Raw genomic sequence first — 21,664 nt, forward strand, 5'->3', positions numbered from 1 at the left:
TTATTGTCAACATTTCCCTCTCTCAATTTAATCCCATGCAAAACATGCTGGGAACTTATGTACAAATCCCCTAACCAGGTAGTTAGACCAAAACAATTCTTTATTTATATCCCAAAACAAAATGCTTAAGCTAACATAAGGGTTTATAAATTTAAGTGGACTGAACATAAAACAACTAAATTGGCCAAAGAAATTACAAGAATTGTGTTTGAACAAGCAGCAGTAATCATTTTTTGACTGTATTACCTTATTCTTCAATGTGGAATTGCGCTCGTTTTTGTGATTGTTTTAAAACCTGTTTTAGTAATGACTAGGAATAATAAACCGGAGAAAACGGTCAAACCGTTTGCTCTACAAACAAGTGTTCGCATGATTATACAGACAAACTAGAATAATATATTAAGAAAATATCAGTTTGCAACCTCAAGCAGCACAATGGGCTGTTTTTAACATCTAAAAGTGAATGAGAACGGAAGCCAAAATGATTTAAATGGCTGTGGCTGCTCGTACGCGGAGAATAAGGCGCATAGGACATAAATCATTGTAAAAATGTATAATTAGAAAAATAATTAGACATATTCTAATGTATCAAGAAACACTTTTAATGCTTCAAACCCCAATTTCAAAGATCAAATGGTGTTTTCAAGCATCACAATTTCAAAACTCAAATGTAGTTTTCAAGAACCAGTCATATGAGGATATTTCAAAATGTCTTCGTTCTCGGTGGGCATTAGACAGTTTAGCAACATGTCACTTCTCTATTTAAAGAAACCCACAAGCAGCGGCAAGGAGAAGATGAATGTGTTGAGCGAGAAGTAAAGTTTCATAAACTATCACTTCCTCCCTCAGCAAAACTGCAGAATCTCAACACAAATACAGCTCAGAATCCACATCCGCAGCAGGCACTGATACACGCACTGATATACACACACAACTTTAAATGTTAATGCTTACGCTTTTACATGCTAGACTTATAACCAAATTTCAGTAGTGAACAAATGCTAACTACATAAAGCCACCTTGAGTAATATAATCAACATAGCAGTGGTTTATTAAAATGGTGGTGCGTTGCATTTATTACGGTTGGATCTATTTAATACTGAAGTATTTGATCTATACTGTCTGATGAACATTTTGGTTGTGCAATTCAAAATTGACTTCAGAATGGTTTTATGGCTTTTAAAAATTTTTATGGCATTTCTGAATTTGCTTTCATTTTGACGTGACATGTTGAAGTGGGTGTTTTATCAAGGGGCAATGCAAAACTAGAAAGGAAGACACGTGGAAGGGTGGATGAATAAATAAAGTATGCAGGAAATGCTTGTTTCCTACAAGAGCGAATCTTAAATCATTAAATTACAGATCGGCGCTCCACCTTACTTTTTACTTGACTTTCTTTCTCAACAGCTGTGACTCGACAGCTGCGGTCTGACCCACAAGACTTGTTCCTCAAAGACACAGGTAAGAAAAAAGTGTATATATATATATATATATATATATATATATATATATATATATATATATATATATATATATATAATTTAAAAATAAAACATTACTGCTGTTAATTAATAAATCAGTTGTATTTTTAGCACAGCAGAAATTGTGCATTTAAAAATAGTATTTCTATAATTTTCCATTTATTTTCCTTGAAGTGGAATGACATATATCATTTAAAGTGAATTGAATGCATTATTGATGTAAAACAATGGTTAAATGTGATGTGGAATACTTGATTCTGTTACTAATTGTTGTTTAAACCATTGTTAAGCTTTTTAAATCACTAAGAGAGTTGAAAATACATTTGGCTCAAGATGCTAAACCAGAAACCACATGAAATGCCTAAAAGAGAATTGCATGTATATTAATCATATTGTAGTATTCAGAAAGTAAACTTACTGAAACTTCACGATAACAGAGATGACACAATGAATTACTAATTCTATGGTTTGTACAAAATTAATGTAATGTAATGTATTTTTTATTAAATGCCATGTCAGCAAGCAAGGCTATTTTCATGGTAAGAACATTTCAATAATAAATATAAAACTAAAAACAACAAACTACAAACAACAAACAAATAAATTAAATAAGGCTAAAAATTCTACAATTTTTCCTGGTGTCACGTTGTTAAAATCGTCCTTAACCCTGTAACTACCCCACCAAGACAAAAATGTTTGGATTGCATTTCTTAACTCCTAATGTCGCTAGTTAACACACTCAATGCATTTTTTTCAACACAACCCATAATTTCTAAAATATCAGCATCTAACAAGTGGTTGATGTGTTGGTTTATGGTAAAAGTACCAGGCTACATTCGCACTTGTACACAGCACCTTATAACCTGTATATTTATAACAATCTGTACATACAACTCAATATCCAGGTTTCTTGACTAACCGCATCTGTTGTCTATCCGCATCTAATGTATATCATTTGTATTTATTTATTTATTTTTTCATATTTATTTTGTGTTGGTCACTTGTCACTTTATGTACATTGGAAGCTTCTGTAGCCACAACAAATTCCTTGTGTGTGTGAAGCACACTTGGCAATAAAACTGATTCTGATTCTTATATACTAGGAAAAATCAGAAAATATAAAGTGTAAGACCAAATTATTTAAAAAATATTTAAAATAAAACATTTCTGAATACTAATTCGTCTTTATTTTTTTAAGTATGCCATAAGATATTTCAGATTCTCATTTAACACGTTTTCTTGTTTTTTTTTTTGTTTTTTTTTTTACAATAAATCCAAAATCAAGTGTAGTAGTGCAACAGGATTATGTTTGATTTTTCTGTAAACCAACAATGCGTCGTAGTGTAAACCATTATTCAAAACAGTCATTCTTTAAATGACTTTAACAGTTAAAGGGTTAAAAGCATGACAGTCTAGTAAAATGTGTGTACTAATTAATAAGAATAAATTACATCCCTTAATGCGTTCCAGAGTTTTTCCCAAGATGACGTGAAATCACTTGGAGCAGGTCACATTTTTTTCTATAAGTACTTTTCAGAGTGTTAAGCCCTTTTATAATCAATGTAACAGAGTTGACCAGAATTTAGCGACAGACACAAAATATTTTTATTACTGAAATTACAATTAACCTACTAAACTCTGGGACCCGGTACCGGGTGCGTGACTTCATTTCCTTCCGCATTCTTTAAATTTTAAAGGTCTCTACTGGCCCAAATACCCTCATAAGTGGCTCCGTTCTTCCATCAGTTGGACTATAATAACTTTTGCATAGATTACGATAGAGACATCTTTCTTTTTACCTATGATTACTGACATGTGCAGGAACCAACACAATTAATTACAGCAACCTAGACCACACAGAACCTAAAAGGTACACTTTCAAATTTTAGTTTACAAAAAAAAAAAAAAAATATATATATATATATATATATATATATATATATATATATATATATATATATATATATATATATATATATATATATATATATATATATATATTTTTTTTTTTTTTTTTTTTTTTTTTTTTTTTGGAGCAATTTATTAAAACACAGACAACATTTACAATTATTTTAATCACTTTCAACAGTGTTTTATGGAAATTCAAAGTTTTCTTTAAAATGATACCAAACTTTTACATTTATACCTCTGCATGTGGATTTGGGAAGCTTTTAAATTTGGGTGGGCAAAATCCAGGCGGAAACCCCAAAATAGCACTTGACTTTAATACACAAAACAGACTTTCAAAGTTCCTTAAAGTGCGTTCTATAGTCTATGGTTTAATGCAAATGTTAATTAAAATGAGTAGAGTAAAAACTCACATAAATATGAAAATTAGACTTGCATTTGTATTTATTACAGTCTTTAGTTTTTATAAATAAATAAACAAACAAACAAATAAATAAAGTGTGAATATTGTCTTGAAGTATTAGACAAATGTTAATTAAAATTAGTAGAGTAAAAACTCACATAAATATGAAAATTGGACTTGCATTTGTATTTATTACATTCTTTAGTTCATTCATTCATTCATTTTCTTTTCGGCTTAGTCCCTTTATTAAACTGGGGTCGTCACAGCGGAATGAACCACCAACTTATCCAGCATATGTTTTACGCAGCGGATGCCCTTCCAGCCGCAACCCATCACTGGGAAACCCATACACACTCATTCGCACACATAAATACACTATGGACAATTTAGCCTACCCAATTCACCTGTACCGCATGTCTTTGGACTGTGGGGGGAAACCGGAGCACCCAGAGGAAATCCACGCAAACCAAGGGAGAACATGCAAACTCCACACAGAAACGCCAACTGACCTAGCCAAACATTAAACAAATTGGGCTGCACGGTGGCGCAGTGGTCGCTGCTTCGAGCCTTAGCTGGGTCAGTTAGCATGTCTGTGTGGAGTTTGCATGTTCACCCCGTGTTCACGTGGGTTTTCTCCAGGTGCTTCGGTTTCCCCCACAAGTCCAAAGACATGCGGTGCAGGTGAATTGGGAAGGCTAAATTGTTCGTAGTGTATGTGCGTGAATTAGTGTGAATGGATGTTTCTCAGTGATGGGTTGCAGCTGGAAGGGCGTCCGCTGTGTAAAACATATGCTGGATAAGTTGGCGGTTCATTCTGCTGTGGCGACCCCAGATTAATAAAGGGACTAAGCCGAAAAGAAAATGAATGAATGAAACAAACAAACAAACAAATAAATAAATAAACAAATATACAAATAAATAAACAAACAAATAAAGGTATAGACTGAATATTGTCTTGAATTATTAGACACATTTCAATTAAAATGAGAAAATAAAAACTCGCATAAATATGAAAATTAGACTTGCATTCGTATTTATTAAATTTTTTTTGGTTAGTTTTTTTGACAAATAAATAAATTAATTATTAATAAGTAAGGTAGTAAAGTAAAGTAAATAAGTAAGGTATAGCATGAATATTGTCTTGAAGTAGAAAAAAATAAATATATCTGATTGGTCGTAAATAATTTACTAATTTGTGTGAGCAAAAGGGTGTCAAATGCAGGGGTTTCCAAACTTTTCAGTCTGTGACCCTCATTCATCGAAGGTGGTTATAAATATACAAACGTTGTGCACACATCAATAGGCTTATAGAAATACTAGCCTACTAACAACCCTCAATGCAACTGTCTAAAAACCATATCATTTTTATAGTCATTTAATAATTTGTTTAGTTTAATGTTAACCTCACCTAAAGAGACTGGTGGGCACAATGTTCTCAGCACAAGTCTATTCTTGATTTAATTTTGTGTGTTTGTTCAGTTGTGGCCTGTATTTATTTTTAATGTATTTGATTGCCATAAAGGTGTCAAAATGTTTTATCTGGTACTCTAAAATCAATCTGCTGCAGCTGACGCTATTGCTGTGTTGTTAATCTAACGTAAACACACAATCCTATGAAACAATTATTGAAAGGCTGACGGCTTTTCATTTGCATGTTGTTGTTTTTTATTTATCTATTAACTACTATTTTATCTTCTGTGGGTCATGGATAAAATATGGTAATTCTAATAGTTTAATCAAATTGATTTGACTTTTAGAAATCAAGTGACCCCCTGTCATTGTCCTGTGACCTCCACTTTGGCAACCACTGGTCTAATAAAAGGGGAATTTCAAAATAAAAAGGAATAATTTATGTGTTTTTATTTACCTGAACACAGCCGACCTGGGGTGCATTTCCCAAACAACGACGTAACTCGCAGCTGAACTATCATGGTGAGAGAGAGAGAGAGAGAGAGAGAGAGAGAGAGAGAGAGAGAGAGAGAGAGAGAGAGAGAGAGAGAGAGAGAGAGAGAGAGAGAGAGAGAGAGAGAGAGAGAGAGAGAGAGAGAGAGAGAGAGAGAGAGAGAGCCTGTGTTTGCTTTACAAATATTATTGAGAATGACATATCATATTCTAAAACATGAAATCACTTACAAAATCTAACACATATTCTAATATCATATATAAATTATATAAATAAATAAATAATGAGGCGATTTATCGAGAAATTAAATTTAATAATTATTATGTATTAGAAAAAAAAAATCATACTTTAATAATAATAGTAATAATTATGATGATGATGATTATTATTATTATTATTAAAGTAGGATATTGTTTTTTTTTGTTGTTTTTTTTTAAGTCTACTTTTACAATTTGACACTTGAAAACGACAGCAGAAAGTTCTAACCAGCAGGCCCATGTCATATACATTACAGATACATAATAAATAACCCACAATAAATTAAAAGAATTAATGTGTGCTATTTTTGTTTTCACAAGCTTTGGAGACGTAACATAAATTCCGCTTTTAAATAATAGGTCACCTATAGCTTTCGCCATGAGGCTGTGTTCAAAATGACATCAATGTTTTCAAAGTGCACTGAGAAGGGAGCACAAGTGTAAACACAAAGATCGTTAAAACTGAACTGTAAAAATAGTTAGAAAGCTAATTACACCTAAGAGAGATGACTTTTATGCTTTTTTACTTTTCATAATTCCAACTTTGAATGTTAGAATGTTCTAAATAAACTACAGCTCCAGAGGTTGCGAGTGCTCAAGTTTGCGAGCTACGGATTAAGGGTAACACGGAGAAAGGGTACCAAAACGCGGAGCTAGACGCGCAGGTGAACACCATTGGTTTACAGAGATACGTCATTCGCTTCCGCAACAAGCCAGAATAAAAACAATAGAGCAATAAATGTTTAAAATACACAGCCGACCGAGAGATTACAGCGTATTTTTATATACATATAATAACGAGCCATGGTCGACCCGGGCTCAAACAAACCTTGTCGTCGTCTTGATAAACAGCCACAAAGCCAAAAAGAAAAGCAGATTTACCCTGTGCCCCTTAGTTTTTAACTAGCCAGTCTGAAGCACAAGCAGTTTCGCTTTCTTGCTTGCACTCGCCACGTGTCTATATCTGAAATAACAAACTTCTTGAGCTGATGATAAAAGCTTGATTACTGACGTGGTTTGAAACCCGATCCTGTCAGAAACGGACAAAGGCAAGAGTGACATGCGAAAAAACAAAGTAGAGGCCAGAAGAAAGGAGCACATTATTTTTTTATCAGCAAACGTGAACAAACTGCCATGTTTAACTATTATCATCACCTTTTGGACTATTGTGAACTCGAAATGATGGAATGACTCTTTAACAAAGGCTACATGTGCTGCTGAAGATTACAGACACCTATGAGAGGTTTGCACTGACTGTAGGCTATATTTTGTGTTGTTTTTGAACCTAAATAAGGACTAAATGTCTGTTATATGTAGTTCTTCTGTAGTTGGTAACATATCGGAGACTGTAAGGAGCTGTATGTGTTCATATATGTTGCATATATTTATTTATTTTATATAATTGCAGCCGTTCCAGTAGGCTATTTCGCACTGCCATTGATCTGCAGTTATAATCAAATCCTGTTCACAGAAAAGTTAGTAATAAACATTTATACAAAAATATTTATGTGTGTAAAGCATCTGTTTTGTGAGAAGTGCTTCTCATATGATATGTGAGCGACCCGTACAGCTTTATTGTAGACATTTTCTCGAGCGAAAATGACGTCGACTGAAACATTCTGTCATACACCACACCCACCAAAAGGGTACCCTTGGTAGTGGAAACGCAAGCTTGATAAAGGTGACCCTTACCGTACCGTACTGTACTGTACCAGTCAGTGGAAACGAGTCATTAGATCGCTGGTGATCGTGACACTTTATGACATTATAAACTAATTATTACTTCTAATATTATTTTATATTATTATAGAACTTTTGTGTAATAAACATTTACAAAACTGTCATTAAAACAAAGTAAAACCAATTGTTATTCATAAATATTAAGTATTTATTAAAATAATACATAACACTTATTAATATAGAAATTATACTAGAATTCAAATAACTATAATTATATGTATTGCATTATGCATAAGTTTGTGATCGTGTCAAATTTTTACACGGCTATCTAGATTCTGATTGGGCAGATGTGGTCTAAAAACAATTCGAAAAGTTTTACAATAGTTTTTAATAATATTTTTGGTAACACTTTAGTTTTGGTCACAGTTCATGCTATTAAATACTGGCTTATTACCCGTCTATTAGTAGTTACGAAGTATGATCTTATTCTACATCCCTAATCCTACCCAAAACCTAAACCCAGCTTCTACCTAACTAACTATTAATAAACAGCTAATTAGTCATTTATTAAGCTTGTAGTGTTAGTTAATGGTTTGTTAACACCGTGAATTCTGACCTAAAGTGTTACCATGTTTTTTAATATTATGTTATTATATTGCATTCGTTTATTTACTACAACAAATAGTAAATCCAGCTAGTCTCTCTCTCTCTCTCTCTTAATTTTGCATTAACAACCGTTTGCCAGACGATGGATTCTGGTTGAGAATCCAGACCCACTCCCTCTACTGGATGTTCACGTCATCCACAGGAAGGAAGAAAATGACATGGATACTGACCACTAACCACTATTTGACGTTCATCAAAAAAAATGAACAAAACAACACACTAACGCCCACTTCTTCTACTTCCACAGCATGCTTATGAGCTCCTACATAAAATACATTGCAAGGTGGACAAAAAGGCAATTTCTACCCCTCTTCATTTCCCTCCTGACCATCAGCTTCATCTATATTTTACTGCCATTAATTGGTGAACAGCATCTAAACAGCAGCAATGAGTCCTTCACGAACAACATCACCATCTTGTTGTGGCATTGGCCATTCGGCACGCGCTACAATCTAACAGGAGACGTGTGTCTGAGGGACTACAACATCTCTGGATGCATATTAGTGGACAATCAAACTCTATATGAGAGCGCTGATCTGGTGGTCTTTCATAATTTTGAACTGATCCTTCACAAACAGCTGCTTCCAGTGCATCTTTATCGGCCCGCCAAACAGAGGTGGGTTTGGCTTTCTTTAGAAGCACCCCAAAACAATGGAAATCTGTCACCATTCAAGAACATTTTCAACCTCACCATGTCGTATCATCCTGGAGCTGACATTACCGTTCCCTATGGGAAGCTATTATTGAGAACAAATCCAGGATTAGACGTTATCGTCCCAAAAAGTAAGAGTTACGAAGCCTGTTGGGTGATTAGCAACTACAAGAAATGGCATAAAAGGAGCGAAGTGTTCCAGGAGCTGAAAAAAACCCTAAACGTGCAATTGTATGGGAGTTTTGGCCAAAAACCCCTTCCGAAAGAGGCACTGCTCCCAACAATCTCCCGGTGTTATTTCTACCTAGCCTTCGAGAATGTAGAGTCTCCGCATTACATCACAGAGAAGCTTTGGAAAAACGCCTTCCAGGCCGGGACGGTTCCTGTAGTGCTTGGACCACCACGTAGAGACTATGAAGCCGTCACACCTTCGAAATCCTTCATTCATGTTGATGATTTTAAATCCATTAAGGCCCTGAGTGAGTATCTGAGAGGCCTGATTAAAGATCCAGAGAAGTATAATGAATATTTTAGCTGGCAAAAGAAGTATATGGTTAAACTTTTTACAGACTGGAGGGAGAGACTGTGTAATATCTGTCCCATTTATGGACAATTTCCAGCTCAAAAAGTTTACAGGGATTTAGGAGCTTGGTAATTTCCATCTGGTGTTTTAAGAGGACGTTTACATTTACTTATAAACTGTTCAGATACTGAGAAATGTGAGAGCAGTAGATTGAATAAAAGGCACTTTTTTTTCTGTAGACACATGCATGTACACTCACCGGCTCCTGGGTGTTTCCCAGTACTGTGTTGCAGCTGGAAGGGCATCCGCTGAGTAAACATATGCTGGATAAGTTGGCGGTTCATTCCACTCTGGCGACACCTAATGAAAAAAGGGACTATAAGCTGAAGGAAAATGAATGAATGAATATTATGCATTCAATTTGCATCAGTTGCAGTCTTAGCATGTTTAAATGCAGGAGTCTAATGTAGGGTTAACATTTAAATAAACCTATTTTACAAAGAAAAACAACTGAATGACAAAATCCTTGGGGGGAAATGCCACAAGCAGGACAATGAAGTGAAACAAAATGTGATAAACCATTTTTAGAATGCAGCAGAGAACAGATTTTGTGTTTAAAATGGGAAATATGAAGAGTTTCTAAATATACACATGGTCTAAAGACATTTGTTTGGAAGCTGAATTACTTTGAGGACATGAATGCAATGGTCAAACGTCCAACAGTAGGAAGGTAAAGAATGTGAATGCTTGACATGAAGCTGTCACACACTGGCAGCAACATTTGTATAAAAAGCGTTGGCGAGCACCAGCTGCATGTGCAAAATATAAAAGTCATCACTGCAGAGGTCAGGGTGCCAAACTGAAACCACAAAGAACAAAAAAAAAAACGGTTTCCTTTCCTGTCAACATGCAGGTATAGCTTCTGTAGCCAACAGGAACTCTCAAAGAACGGAACAAACACTGAACGCAGAACTACTGAAACCTCACTTAAAAAAAAAAAACAGGTGGGTCACTTATTTCAAGAGCTGATATGGAAAAACCGCTGACAACAAACAACTAAAAATATCCAGTGCATATAGGTTGATAAACAAAATACTTACTCTTTCACGTTGCTGTTGACGAAAGTTGTGTCCAATCGAGAATTAATGTTTCAGAAAAATTTTACTTCAGTCATCCTCAAATGAAATTAACTATCAAAGGATAAATTTACATGACAATGTTTTCAAACTTAAAATGGTTCATTTTTAACTTCAGTTAATTATTTGTATTGTGGCGTGTTGTTTAAAGTGTGTTGCGTGTGGTTTTCTCAAGGTAAATGTTGAGTAATATGCAACGTAGCATCGTTTACAATTCGTTTTATTAATATCGTTCCGCGGTTGAACAGTGATTCAGCGATTATCTGAGACACAAAACTTTTCAGAAGATTAGTTTTTTTAGAGGGATAGTTCACTCAAAATGATACATTTACTCTGTTTACTCATTGAGGTAAAGTTGGTTTTAAATTCACACATTCAGACTTTCTCCTTAACATAATATCAAGAAAAAATATTCATTGCAAATTCTAAATAGAGAAATCATCAGTGTTGGGCAGTACTAGCTTAACTGCATTTCTCAGTAGCGTGGCTACTTTATAAATCCAATAGCTTTTCAGTGGCGAAGCAATTTTTTTTAGTCAAGTAGCACAGTAGCGTCCACACAAGCTACATTTACCGATCGCAGATCAATAAGTTACATCACCAACATTCACGGAGCTGTGAGGCCGGTGTCTAGCCGATGAAGGTTAATCCATATGATGACGAGAACGACGGAATTTCGTCTTCTTGTTTTACGATGGTTGACAACAAACTTTTTGGTGCGTTACTGCCACCTCTCGCTCTGGTCGATGACGTCGCAAATCAATCATTGGGCTGACACGAGAAACGGATGGAAAGATGACTGAGGGAGAGAAGATTATATATATATATATATATATATATATATATATATATATATATATATATATATATATATAAAAATAAAATAGTTTACCGTAGTAAAGGCTAAAGTATACTACATTAAATACTATTATTTCATGATAGTTATTAATGATACTACAATGTGTAAGTAAAATGTACTTTTTGGCGTTACTGTCTATCCTTATCTAGAGGAAAATTGTTTTTATTTAATTTACTTTTAACAAAATTGTACATTCATAAATGAAAATTTACTAATAAGCAACCAGAACCAAGTGAACAACGTGTTCTTGTCCAAATTATGGCAAAGTTGACAGTGAAAATGTCATCCAATGTCCTGAGGCTGTCATGTTTCTGCGACTGTTAGCGAAACCGATAAAAAAAAGCGATACATTGCTTCAGAGGGCGCTTCCTGTATTCAATTCCGCTGTGAAAAATGTCTATTAGGTTTGTTTACTCAAGCTGCAGTCACACTGAGCTTTTCCTCCCATAGACTTCCATTCATACGCATGCGAATGCGTCAGACCGGAAACGCAGGGTTATGCATTAAGTTTTGCAGTGGTGCAAAGTTCAAGCTTGGTGAACTCTGACCTGCGAAATCCCATCACTTGACTGCGTGAGACCAATCGAGGATCAAAACATGACCTCTCTGAACAGAAATTTAAAACATGGAGCAATCGCTCGCTTTTTTAATTTCTAAACATCTTGTTTAATCCCGCCCTTTTTCGCAGCGCAGTACGACAGAATTTCGCACACAAAGCCCAGTGTGACCGCAGCTTGAATTTTCTCCCCCTAGACTTCCATTCATACGTACGTGAATGCGTCAGACCGGAAACGCAGGGTCATGCATTAAGTTTCGCAGTTCGCTGGGGTGCAAAGTTTAAGCTTGATGAACTGCGAAATCACATAACGTGACTGCGTGAGAACAATCAAGGATCAAAACATGACCTCTCTGGATAGAAATTTCAAATATGGCGCAAACGCTCGCTTTTTTAAATGTCTAATCATCTTGTTTAATCCCGCCCCTTTTCGCAGCACCGCACGACAGCATTTCACATGCTCAAATTCTTATGGGACCACAGCTTTACCCCCGGGATGTTTATATTTAGCTGCACCACGTTGGTGCTTCTTAACTTTTTTTTTTTCTTAATTTTCATGAAGTGGGTCATTAGGCCAATGCTCAACTCCAAACTTGGAGGACCTGTAACTTTGGTTTACCAAACTTTTTTTTGTAGTAAATAGTATGTTCATTTTTTTTCCACTTTTATGACATTAACAAAAATAGTTTCTAGCTAGATCAGAACTTGATATACAAGAACTAAAAAAAAAAAACTGGTTTGTTTCAGCCCAAATTGAAGTTGTAACAGCAATGTTTTTAGTGACTTAACCCAGCAGACACACAACATCATAAGACATTAATATTAAGCTAGATTCTGGTCACCAGCTTCTAAAAAAGACAATGTTATTTTGACGTCCAATAACAACGTGAAATGACAATGATTTTAGGTTGTGTTGGAAAGTGACCAAAATCCAATATCGCGCCAACATCTTAAACCAACGTCATAATGACATTTATTCGTCAGGTATGGCAACTAAAATCCAACATCTGATAGACATCATAGCGGTAACAACATTAGATGTTGATATTTAGTTTTTTTTTTTAGGTTGCATTGTAAAGTGACCAAAATGCATTGTCTGTCCAATGTTGGATACTGATGTCAACCCGACTTACATTTCCAAACAAAAATGCAACATACCACAACATCAATCTGACATCATGTTGACATCCAATGCCTGCTGGGTAAGTCCAGAACTAAAACCAGACGTTAGCCAAGACACTACCGACGTGTAACAGATGCAAAAAACAAGTGACTGTCATGGAAAAATGTTTTAATTGCTACCCAGAAGTTATTGTATGTGTTGACAAGAGCAGAGTTTCAATAAATTATCAAATATGGCTTTCATTTACTTCGGGTGAGCATGCATGAATTGAGACATTGAAAGATAAGGCACATGACCTCCACAGAGAGGCTTTCAAACTGGCAGCATATTTATGTATAACCACCCTGATAAAAAGAGTACATCTAGAGGAATTTCAATTGGAGATGGGAGTATGCAAGCATTTAGAGAGGGGGAAAAAAAAAAAAAAAAAAAAAAAAGAACAGTGACTAATGTTCTTTGCAAACCATTAAAAAAATAAAATAAATCCAAATTGCAATAAAAAATTAAAAAAAAGAAAAAAAAAAGTCAAAATTTAATTTCATCAAGTCTTGAATTTGCTGCCAGTTCACACAAATATGAGAAAACCACAAAATGGAGACAAATATTGAAATATACTTTGGAAAATCATCAAATATCAAACGTTAAAGACAAATATATGTACATAAAAACCGATACATGAGCAAACGTCGTTAAAAACAACTATAAAAATTAGGAGCCTATGACTTCATGTGCAAACGCAGTAGTTCAACAAAGCACCCATTACACAATAATCCATCAGGTTGCTAGTGTGAATGGTTAAAACCAGACACTAAACAATTAAGTGTCCCAAGGCACGTATGGAAAGAACCAAAATAAACAGATGCAGCGTTACAAAAAAATAAAAAATAATAAGCATGGCTGATTTGATCCATAGCTTGGCACATTCTATAAACTTTAGCAGGCACCTGGAGGCAGTTAGCTGGTGAGATGACCCACCAAACCAGGGTGCAAGCCGTTTTTGAAGACCTCCGGTCGGTGGAGGGATGGCATGTATAAGGAAGGGGCTCCTCCAGGATGGGCTGGTCCAGGATAACCTTGCCCTGGGAGCACTGTGCCACCCATATGGGGCGGAGGTGGTGGACTCTGCTCATAATACTGTGCTTCGACGCATTCGTCGTCAAAGGGCAAAGCTAGACGCTTTCCCTTCTGTCTACGGTTGCAGAACCATACACGCACTACCTAGAGAAAAGCACATTATTAAAGTCAAACAGCTTCTAAAAAGGCGAAAATTGATTCACAGACTTTGAGGCGTGCTTACATCTCTCTCCAGGCCAAGATCATCAGATATGTGCGTTATCTCCAGAGTGTTGGGTTTGGGGCACTTCACAAAGTACGACTCTAGAGCAGAACGGACTGTGCCTTCCAAGCTGGTCCTCCGTTTTCTTTTTCGCGTGTCGACGAACACCCGCTCAATTTTGTACATCTGGAAGTAAAATTGAAAGAACATTAAGCTCAAAAATAAGCTTGTTCAACAAATCTTTGGGGGTTTTCAAAAAGTTCAAAAGCAAACCAACTTTTTGCAAGTATGTGGAATAATTTACGTTGATTGGCCAATCAATGCACCAAGTAGTAATTGTTATAGATCATGGCTAGTAAATCTTGTGATATGGTAAATATGCTAGTGTGATCATTTGTTTCCTTATGTGAGAATATGTAGCCTAGTCTAAATTATGGTCATGCACTTGAGTATTATACTGCAAAAACATGTAACACCAAAACATTCACACTTTGTAATTTATATGCATAAGAGTTTCATTATGTGACATTCAACCTCTACACTAAAAATTGTACAGTGTTTTTCCATATATTTTCAAACTACAAGAGTTCAGATGGAAAAACCTCTAAATATCATCTGAAATTTTTTAAAATCAACATTTTCCTCAAGTAGGTTCAGTAACTTCACTAATATGGCAACGAATAGGTTGGCAAGAAAGTTAAAATGAACCCTGCTGCAACCAAAAAAAAAAAAAATTATATATATATATATATATATATAAAAAAATATAAATATAAATATGCCTTGTCAAGCTGGTTTTAGCTGGTCATTTCCCAGCCTGACCAGATAAGACCAGGCTGGAAATGGCTGAAACCAGCCTGCAAATGGTCAAAACCTTTTTAAAACTGGGCTGGTCGACCAGCTAAAACCAGCCAACCATCTCAGGCCTGTAGCCAGCCTGGTGAAAGGGTGGTTCTTTTTTTGTAGTCAAAACATGAACTTTTTGCAGTTATTGGTCTCATTTTCTATTTAATTATGAGGTTTAAATACTGATTTTAGTGACATTTTAAGCTGGATTAGCTTGTTGGATGGTCATCATAACCACACTTTACAATGTATAATACAAAAATATTTCCTAAAGATTTAGAAAAGGAATATTAATAAACACTTATTCAAAATGCAAAATGTATTCCATCATTTATCATAAAAAAAGGAATCTGTTAAAGTATTATATTAAAAACTGTAGCTAATTGTCATTTATTAGGCAAATAAACTGGCCAGCACATTCATCTTTCCTCAGTCAGAATTTGGACCTTTGTCATTGAGGAGTGGGTCTTTTCGAACCACCCGAACACCCCCTGGCTATGTGCCAGCTTCTTGGGCTGGTTTGAGCTGGATTTTTTCACCAGGTAATAAATTAACAAACATAGGAGGTTGGAGAAAGAAAAAAAACTCAGTTGGCATTTAGAGGCATTTGCATCTGAGCTTCATATATAATCTGGTGTATAATTTACTGAACAAAAACATTCCTACATTATTTTTGTATGATATACACAATATACATTATTAAAATTTAAAACCATTAGCTTACTGTTAAACAAATCAACACCCCACAATGAAATTAATGCTATATTGCATCAGATACCAAAACATACTGTTTGTGAACACGCATTACAATACTAGCACGCTTAGTTCCACAGGAGACGGCTAGTAGCAAGTTCAATGACAGGTCTTCGGCGGTTAGCGCCCCCAGTTGTCATGAAGTGTACTTACATCTTGAGGGTTCTCGGAGTTTTCGGCCTCGTTCAACCACCTCTGCAACAGCGGCTTCAGTTTGCACATGTTCTTGAAACTTAGTTGGAGAGCCTCAAAGCGGCAGATTGTCGTCTGACTGAACATTTTGCCTGGAACAAGAAACACAACCTGTTAAAAGTTTAAACAACTCTACGTACATTTGCTGCAATTGTTTGAGACCATGAACTCACCATACAAGTTTCCAAGCGCAAGTCCCACATCTGCCTGCGTGAAGCCCAGAGTGATGCGCTTGTGTTTGAGCTCTTTCGCAAACTGCTCCAAATCTTCAGTTGTCAGAGTCTCCTAAAAGACGATTTTAAATGCAAAACTCTTAAGTTACATTCATGCTAAACTAATAATATATCTAAGTACCAATCCAAAATCTCACCTCCTCCTCAGAATCACTGCATCCTCCACTGGAAGACCCACTGCTCCGGGGTGCACTTTGCGCTTGACCTGATGGAATATTTTGCGCAGTACCTCCGCTGAAGAATCCCGGGCTTCCGAACCCATTTCCAGGGGGAGACGGAGACAGGGATGGTGATGAAGCGGAGGGAGTCGGGGGAGCTTGGGAAATATTAGCTTGGGCCGTAATATGGGACAGTCCAGGCCAGAAATTAGGGTTCCATGGTGTGTAGTAGTTCACCCCGGTGGGGACGGAGGATGTTCCGGCAGTGAGGTGATATTGTGACGGCGGCTTGTTTTCTTCATTCCCGTATTCTTCAACATCTTTCTCGGTTTTGACCGCAGATGGCATCTTGATTTGCTCCCTGGTCTCGCCGATAGGAGGGCTGATGTTCGCCGGCTGAGTGGCGGCCGTCGCTCCTGCAACTTGCCCGGTGAACTCGGGGGCCGCAAAAGGGTACCAGTGTTTGGGTTGCGTAAAGTCCCCACCTTGCAAATCATTCGTTTTAAAATCGCCTGGGAATGGGAAGAAGGTCTGGGCTGTCGCGGGGGTGATTCCGTTGAAATGGGCTTTGTTAAAAATCAGACTTGGATCCTGAAGCATGCCGTGCGCGAACTGCAAGGACGCTCCGCCAAGTCCATCCAGGCCCGCGGCTTGAGGATACATGGCCCTGTTGACCTCATAGGGTCTGCAGTCTGCTGCCGTTGGGCTCTGCGCTCTCTCCGTCATCTTTCCGCTAACAAAAGGTTGTTGAGATTTCAAACAAGAAAGCGTAAAGACTGCTTGTTTGATAATCAATAAACGTCGATCAGTTGCTCCATCCCAGGATGATCCAAACAGACTAAACTCAGATTGCGCGTCTCAGTATCAGCTTGTGTGGAAATGTGCGCAGTCCTTGTGTGGCGGCCATCAATCAGAATGGGCCAATAATTCACCACCTCCAACTCTTCCCAATCTCAGCTCTGATCCTGGCCCACACAGGTTTTGCTAATCAATAGGAGTTGGAGGCAGGGGTCTGAACCAGCTCCTCTCCCATTGGCCACCCGAGACAATAAGCTACAGCTGACTGTGAATTTGTGAATGAACTTGGTTTTCTCATTGGGCGAGGATATGTTTGGGAATGCGAGGTGTATCTGTATAGATTTGCATCTTATAAAACTGCAAATAAAACTAGATTAACCTCACTAACTTTAAAAAAAAATAATATAAAAACGCATAACAATCACCGTCATTCTGTCATTCCTGCCCTCTTATGCATGTTTCGAATATTTACAATGCAAATGCATGTGTTTTATATTCATGCCACATTATGTAAACATTGCTTCAGTAATATGCACTTAATGAGCTGTCCTTGATATTAAAATTCTTGACATCCGTGGGAAAATAAAAACACTTATGCAATATGCACAACGTGAAAACTCACTTTTCCACATGTAGATTCTAATAAATCAAGCCTAGGCTATTAAACAAAGTGGATCAAAAAAGTACAGTAGATCTATATGCATTCACTTGTATTTTTGCTGTCGTATTTGATCGAGAGTGACAAATAAAAGGTGAAATGTTTGTCTGTTGCTGATAAGCAATTGGATTACAAGCGTCACATCTCCCACCTTCACGCTGCTTGTTGACTGATAGGAGCCGTTTATACACGCAAGGGTGGAAAATAAAGAGAACAATGCTGTGATATGGTAAAACTTAGTTCAATTGTAATTTTATCCATGAGAAAAAAAAAAACTGAAAAATAAATCAAACCATTTTTTCGCACGCCAAAATATAATTGCTTGCAAATTGGGTATTTTGTCTGTAAACCCCCAAATACAACATGCAATAAAAAATTTAAATACAGGTAAAACTTTAAAAACTATATATATAAACGGTAGAATCAATAAATACATATAACACAGAAAATTCCTTCATATGTATACAGCATAATGAGATCCAATTTTCTTAATTCTTTGAAGTGCAGGAGCCAATAGTCTATAAAACAAACAAATATAATATATAATAAATATAATAATATACTTATTTGTGTTGAATTTAAACAAACAAATTAAGTTGAACATTACAAAATTTAATAATTTGTTTAAATTCAACAAATTATTTGCGATGATTTTGCAGACATCATTTTTTACAGTGTACATACAATTGTAAATTAATATGTTAATAAATGTAATCAAATGTATCACATTTCATGATGTAATGTTCAATGTTTGTTTTCATCATGAACACAATAAAAGCTATTGCACAAACCTGTAAAAAAATAATGATGTATTCTCTAACTGATTTAAAAAAAAGATGTATACATGGAAAGTTTACAAAAACTTTATCTAATCGTTCTATAAAAGCACAATTAATCTGATTTTATTTTTTCATTTAGGCTATTATAAAGAAGAAACAATGTAGTGGACAAGCTAAATAGTATTAGGAGATGCTAATAGGCCTATCGCGTTTAAATAGCTATACAAGACAATCCTTATAAATTTGAATGTAATTAAATTATCGTTATTACCTTATTTCCAGTTATTTTTTTAAATAAACATAAGCATACATTTTATATAGACATCATTTTTTTGCCTGTATCATCCAAATCATCTGTTGTGTTCCACACAATCGGTTTGTGTTGGTCAAACATGAAGGAATTAAGTTAACTTAGTAGTTTTCGCAAATTTAGTTGGATTGAACATAAATTAATTAAGTTGTCTAAAAAACTCAAGAAATGCATTGTTTCAACTCGTATTAAATAAGAAGTTTAAACAAACAGCAAACATTGAGTTTGAGATGTTTGAATTATGCCCACAATTTGGCTAAAATCGGCATTATTTACCAATATTTAAGTTGAAGCAAGCATGTTTTATAGTGTACATTTTAAATAAAGGCTATTTGCATAGGCAACAGCCAGTCGGGACCAGTTAGCATGCTTGCTGCTTTTTTTCTTTCAATGCGCCTTGTTTACAGTTGTAGGAGCTCCACGAGACGCATCGATACAGCTGTGCACCCCCGACCGGGCCGATCGGTGCAGATTGCAGCAGGAAGACGCGCCGCAGGAAAGTGGAGGGGGAGGCTTTGTGCCAGAAGAGCCCGAGGCCCCCCGTGGCTTCAAGATCCAGAGTAGCGATGGCCGGCCATTAGCTGCCTTTCAGAACCGAACAATAAGCCGCAAGCCTTTGATTCCGCCCCTGCCCCCCTCCTTCTCTGAAACAAACACCGCTGGTAAGTTTCACTGACCAGGCCAAAGTCTGTTCTAGAAATAAACAGACATGCATTTGAGTGTGGTTGTGAGGGATGTCAATGCGTAAAATGGATCATTACGCATAACTCTATTTTTAGTTATTCGACACCATCACTTATGGCAAGCCGGTTTAACATTCACTGTATAAACCTTACATGTAACAATTACAGTAAAAATGACTTTTGCTGCTTGTTCAAACTACTGTTTTTTTGTGGGACAACTTAATTGTTTTATGTACAATCCACTTACAATTGTAAAAACGATTAAGTTAACTTAAATTGTGTGGAACCCAGCATATTTTACAGTGTCCTTCTCCCTCATTAGCTATAGTAACTTTTAAGTAGATAACTTGAGCTAGGCCTATAGCATTTAACAAAATCAGTTTTAATTGCCAAGTGTGCTTCAACACACAAGGAATTTGTTTTGGGTAACGGAAGCTTCCAGTGTACATAAAGTGACAACACAAAAATAAAAATGAAACATTAAATAGAGACAAAAAGCGATGGATGTTGAATTGTATTTGTTATAAATACACAAGTTATAAGGTGCTGTGTACGAATGCATATGAGAGAGTATTGCATAGTATATTGTTATAAGGTGCTGTGTACAAGTGAGAAGGTATTGCACATGTTTATTGCAGAGTAGGGGAATATTAACAGTTCACGAGGTAGATGGCCTGAGGAAAGAAACTTTTGATGTGTCTGGCGGTTTATTAGATACTTAGTAGACCTACTTATTCATTGGATATGTAGCCTAAACATATATTTGCTACTTATTTATTACTCACAGATACATGAAATACTAGTGTCACAGGGGCGGTACCTTTTTAAAAGATACATATTTGTACTTAAAGGGTCCACGTTGGTACCTACACTTTTTAAAAGGTACACTTTTGTACTTTTTGGTACTAATATGTACCCTTGAAGTATCCATAGGGACCCTTTAGGTACAAATGTGTACCTTTTGAAAAGGTACCACCCCAGTGACAGCTCTCGTATACTGTTATTTCTGTGAGTGTATTTAAATTGTTATTTGTAACACATTTCTTTTCTCTTTTTTGTTGACTTCTGTGGTGATCTGTCAGCTAATCACTTTTGACTCTTGTATATTTCAATTGTGACTAGTAGATACATATTTTATTGTAGATACAAACATCAGATACTAGTACTAAACCATTATATAACTTATTGAATAGATACGTTCTTATTTATTAGATACTTATTAGTAGATAATACTAGCATACTTTCTCCATTAGATACTAGTATTTATTTCATTAGTGACTAGTAACTGGTATATATATAACAAATAATTTATTTGTTGTTTTCTTTTGGCCTTGACTATAGTGATCAAAACTATTCAGCTTTTATTCAGACTATTATGTATTTCAGTCATGACTAGTAGCTACATATTTACTAGGTACTAGGACCAAATCATTTGTTACTAGAACTTACTACTTACTATCTACGAATAGAAACTGCTTCTTATTTATGCTAGTGCTTATTAAAATAGCAAGGTGTTTTTGTTTACTATTAAGATTTTTAATCGAACTCTAATGACAAACCATAACATGAGATGAGGAAGACTAGAATAAATGGAATAATTACTAGTCAGAAATGAATGATAATTAATGATAATAATTAAATGATATTCAAAATCAGAATAACTACTGGTTTACACAAAAAGTACTAGTGACAACGCCAATACATGCCAAATCCCAACGCAAAAATGTGAATGTTATTAGTTACAACAACGAAAATGACAATAAAAATAAGTACTATTATCTATTTAATGGGTATTCTTTTATATCTAACGAATAAGTACTAGTACTTTATG

General features: G+C 35.7%; 2 protein-coding genes across 2 annotated transcripts; one reads left to right on the forward strand and one right to left on the reverse strand.

The window, feature by feature from the left end:
- Positions 1-1,348: 1,348 nt before the first annotated feature.
- LOC130214709 (fucosyltransferase 7 (alpha (1,3) fucosyltransferase)) lies at positions 1,349-9,965 on the forward strand. The gene is made up of 2 exons (XM_056446514.1): positions 1,349-1,461; positions 8,546-9,965. Exon 2 carries the CDS (start codon positions 8,547-8,549, stop codon positions 9,603-9,605), a length of 1,059 nt encoding a protein of 352 aa, XP_056302489.1. The 5' UTR covers positions 1,349-1,461; position 8,546; the 3' UTR covers positions 9,606-9,965.
- Positions 9,966-13,709: 3,744 nt separating this feature from the next.
- On the reverse strand, positions 13,710-17,422 carry pou5f3 (POU domain, class 5, transcription factor 3). Its single transcript, XM_056446398.1, has 5 exons — positions 16,585-17,422; positions 16,388-16,499; positions 16,176-16,306; positions 14,445-14,609; positions 13,710-14,365 (listed from the first exon to the last, which is right to left on the reverse strand). Exons 1-5 carry the CDS (start codon positions 17,329-17,331, stop codon positions 14,102-14,104), a joined length of 1,419 nt encoding a protein of 472 aa, XP_056302373.1. The 5' UTR covers positions 17,332-17,422; the 3' UTR covers positions 13,710-14,101.
- Between the last annotated feature and the right edge of the window lie 4,242 nt (positions 17,423-21,664).

The sequence above is a fragment of the Danio aesculapii genome, chromosome 21 (genome assembly GCF_903798145.1).
Source record: "Danio aesculapii chromosome 21, fDanAes4.1, whole genome shotgun sequence".
Lineage (NCBI taxonomy): Eukaryota > Metazoa > Chordata > Actinopteri > Cypriniformes > Danionidae > Danio > Danio aesculapii.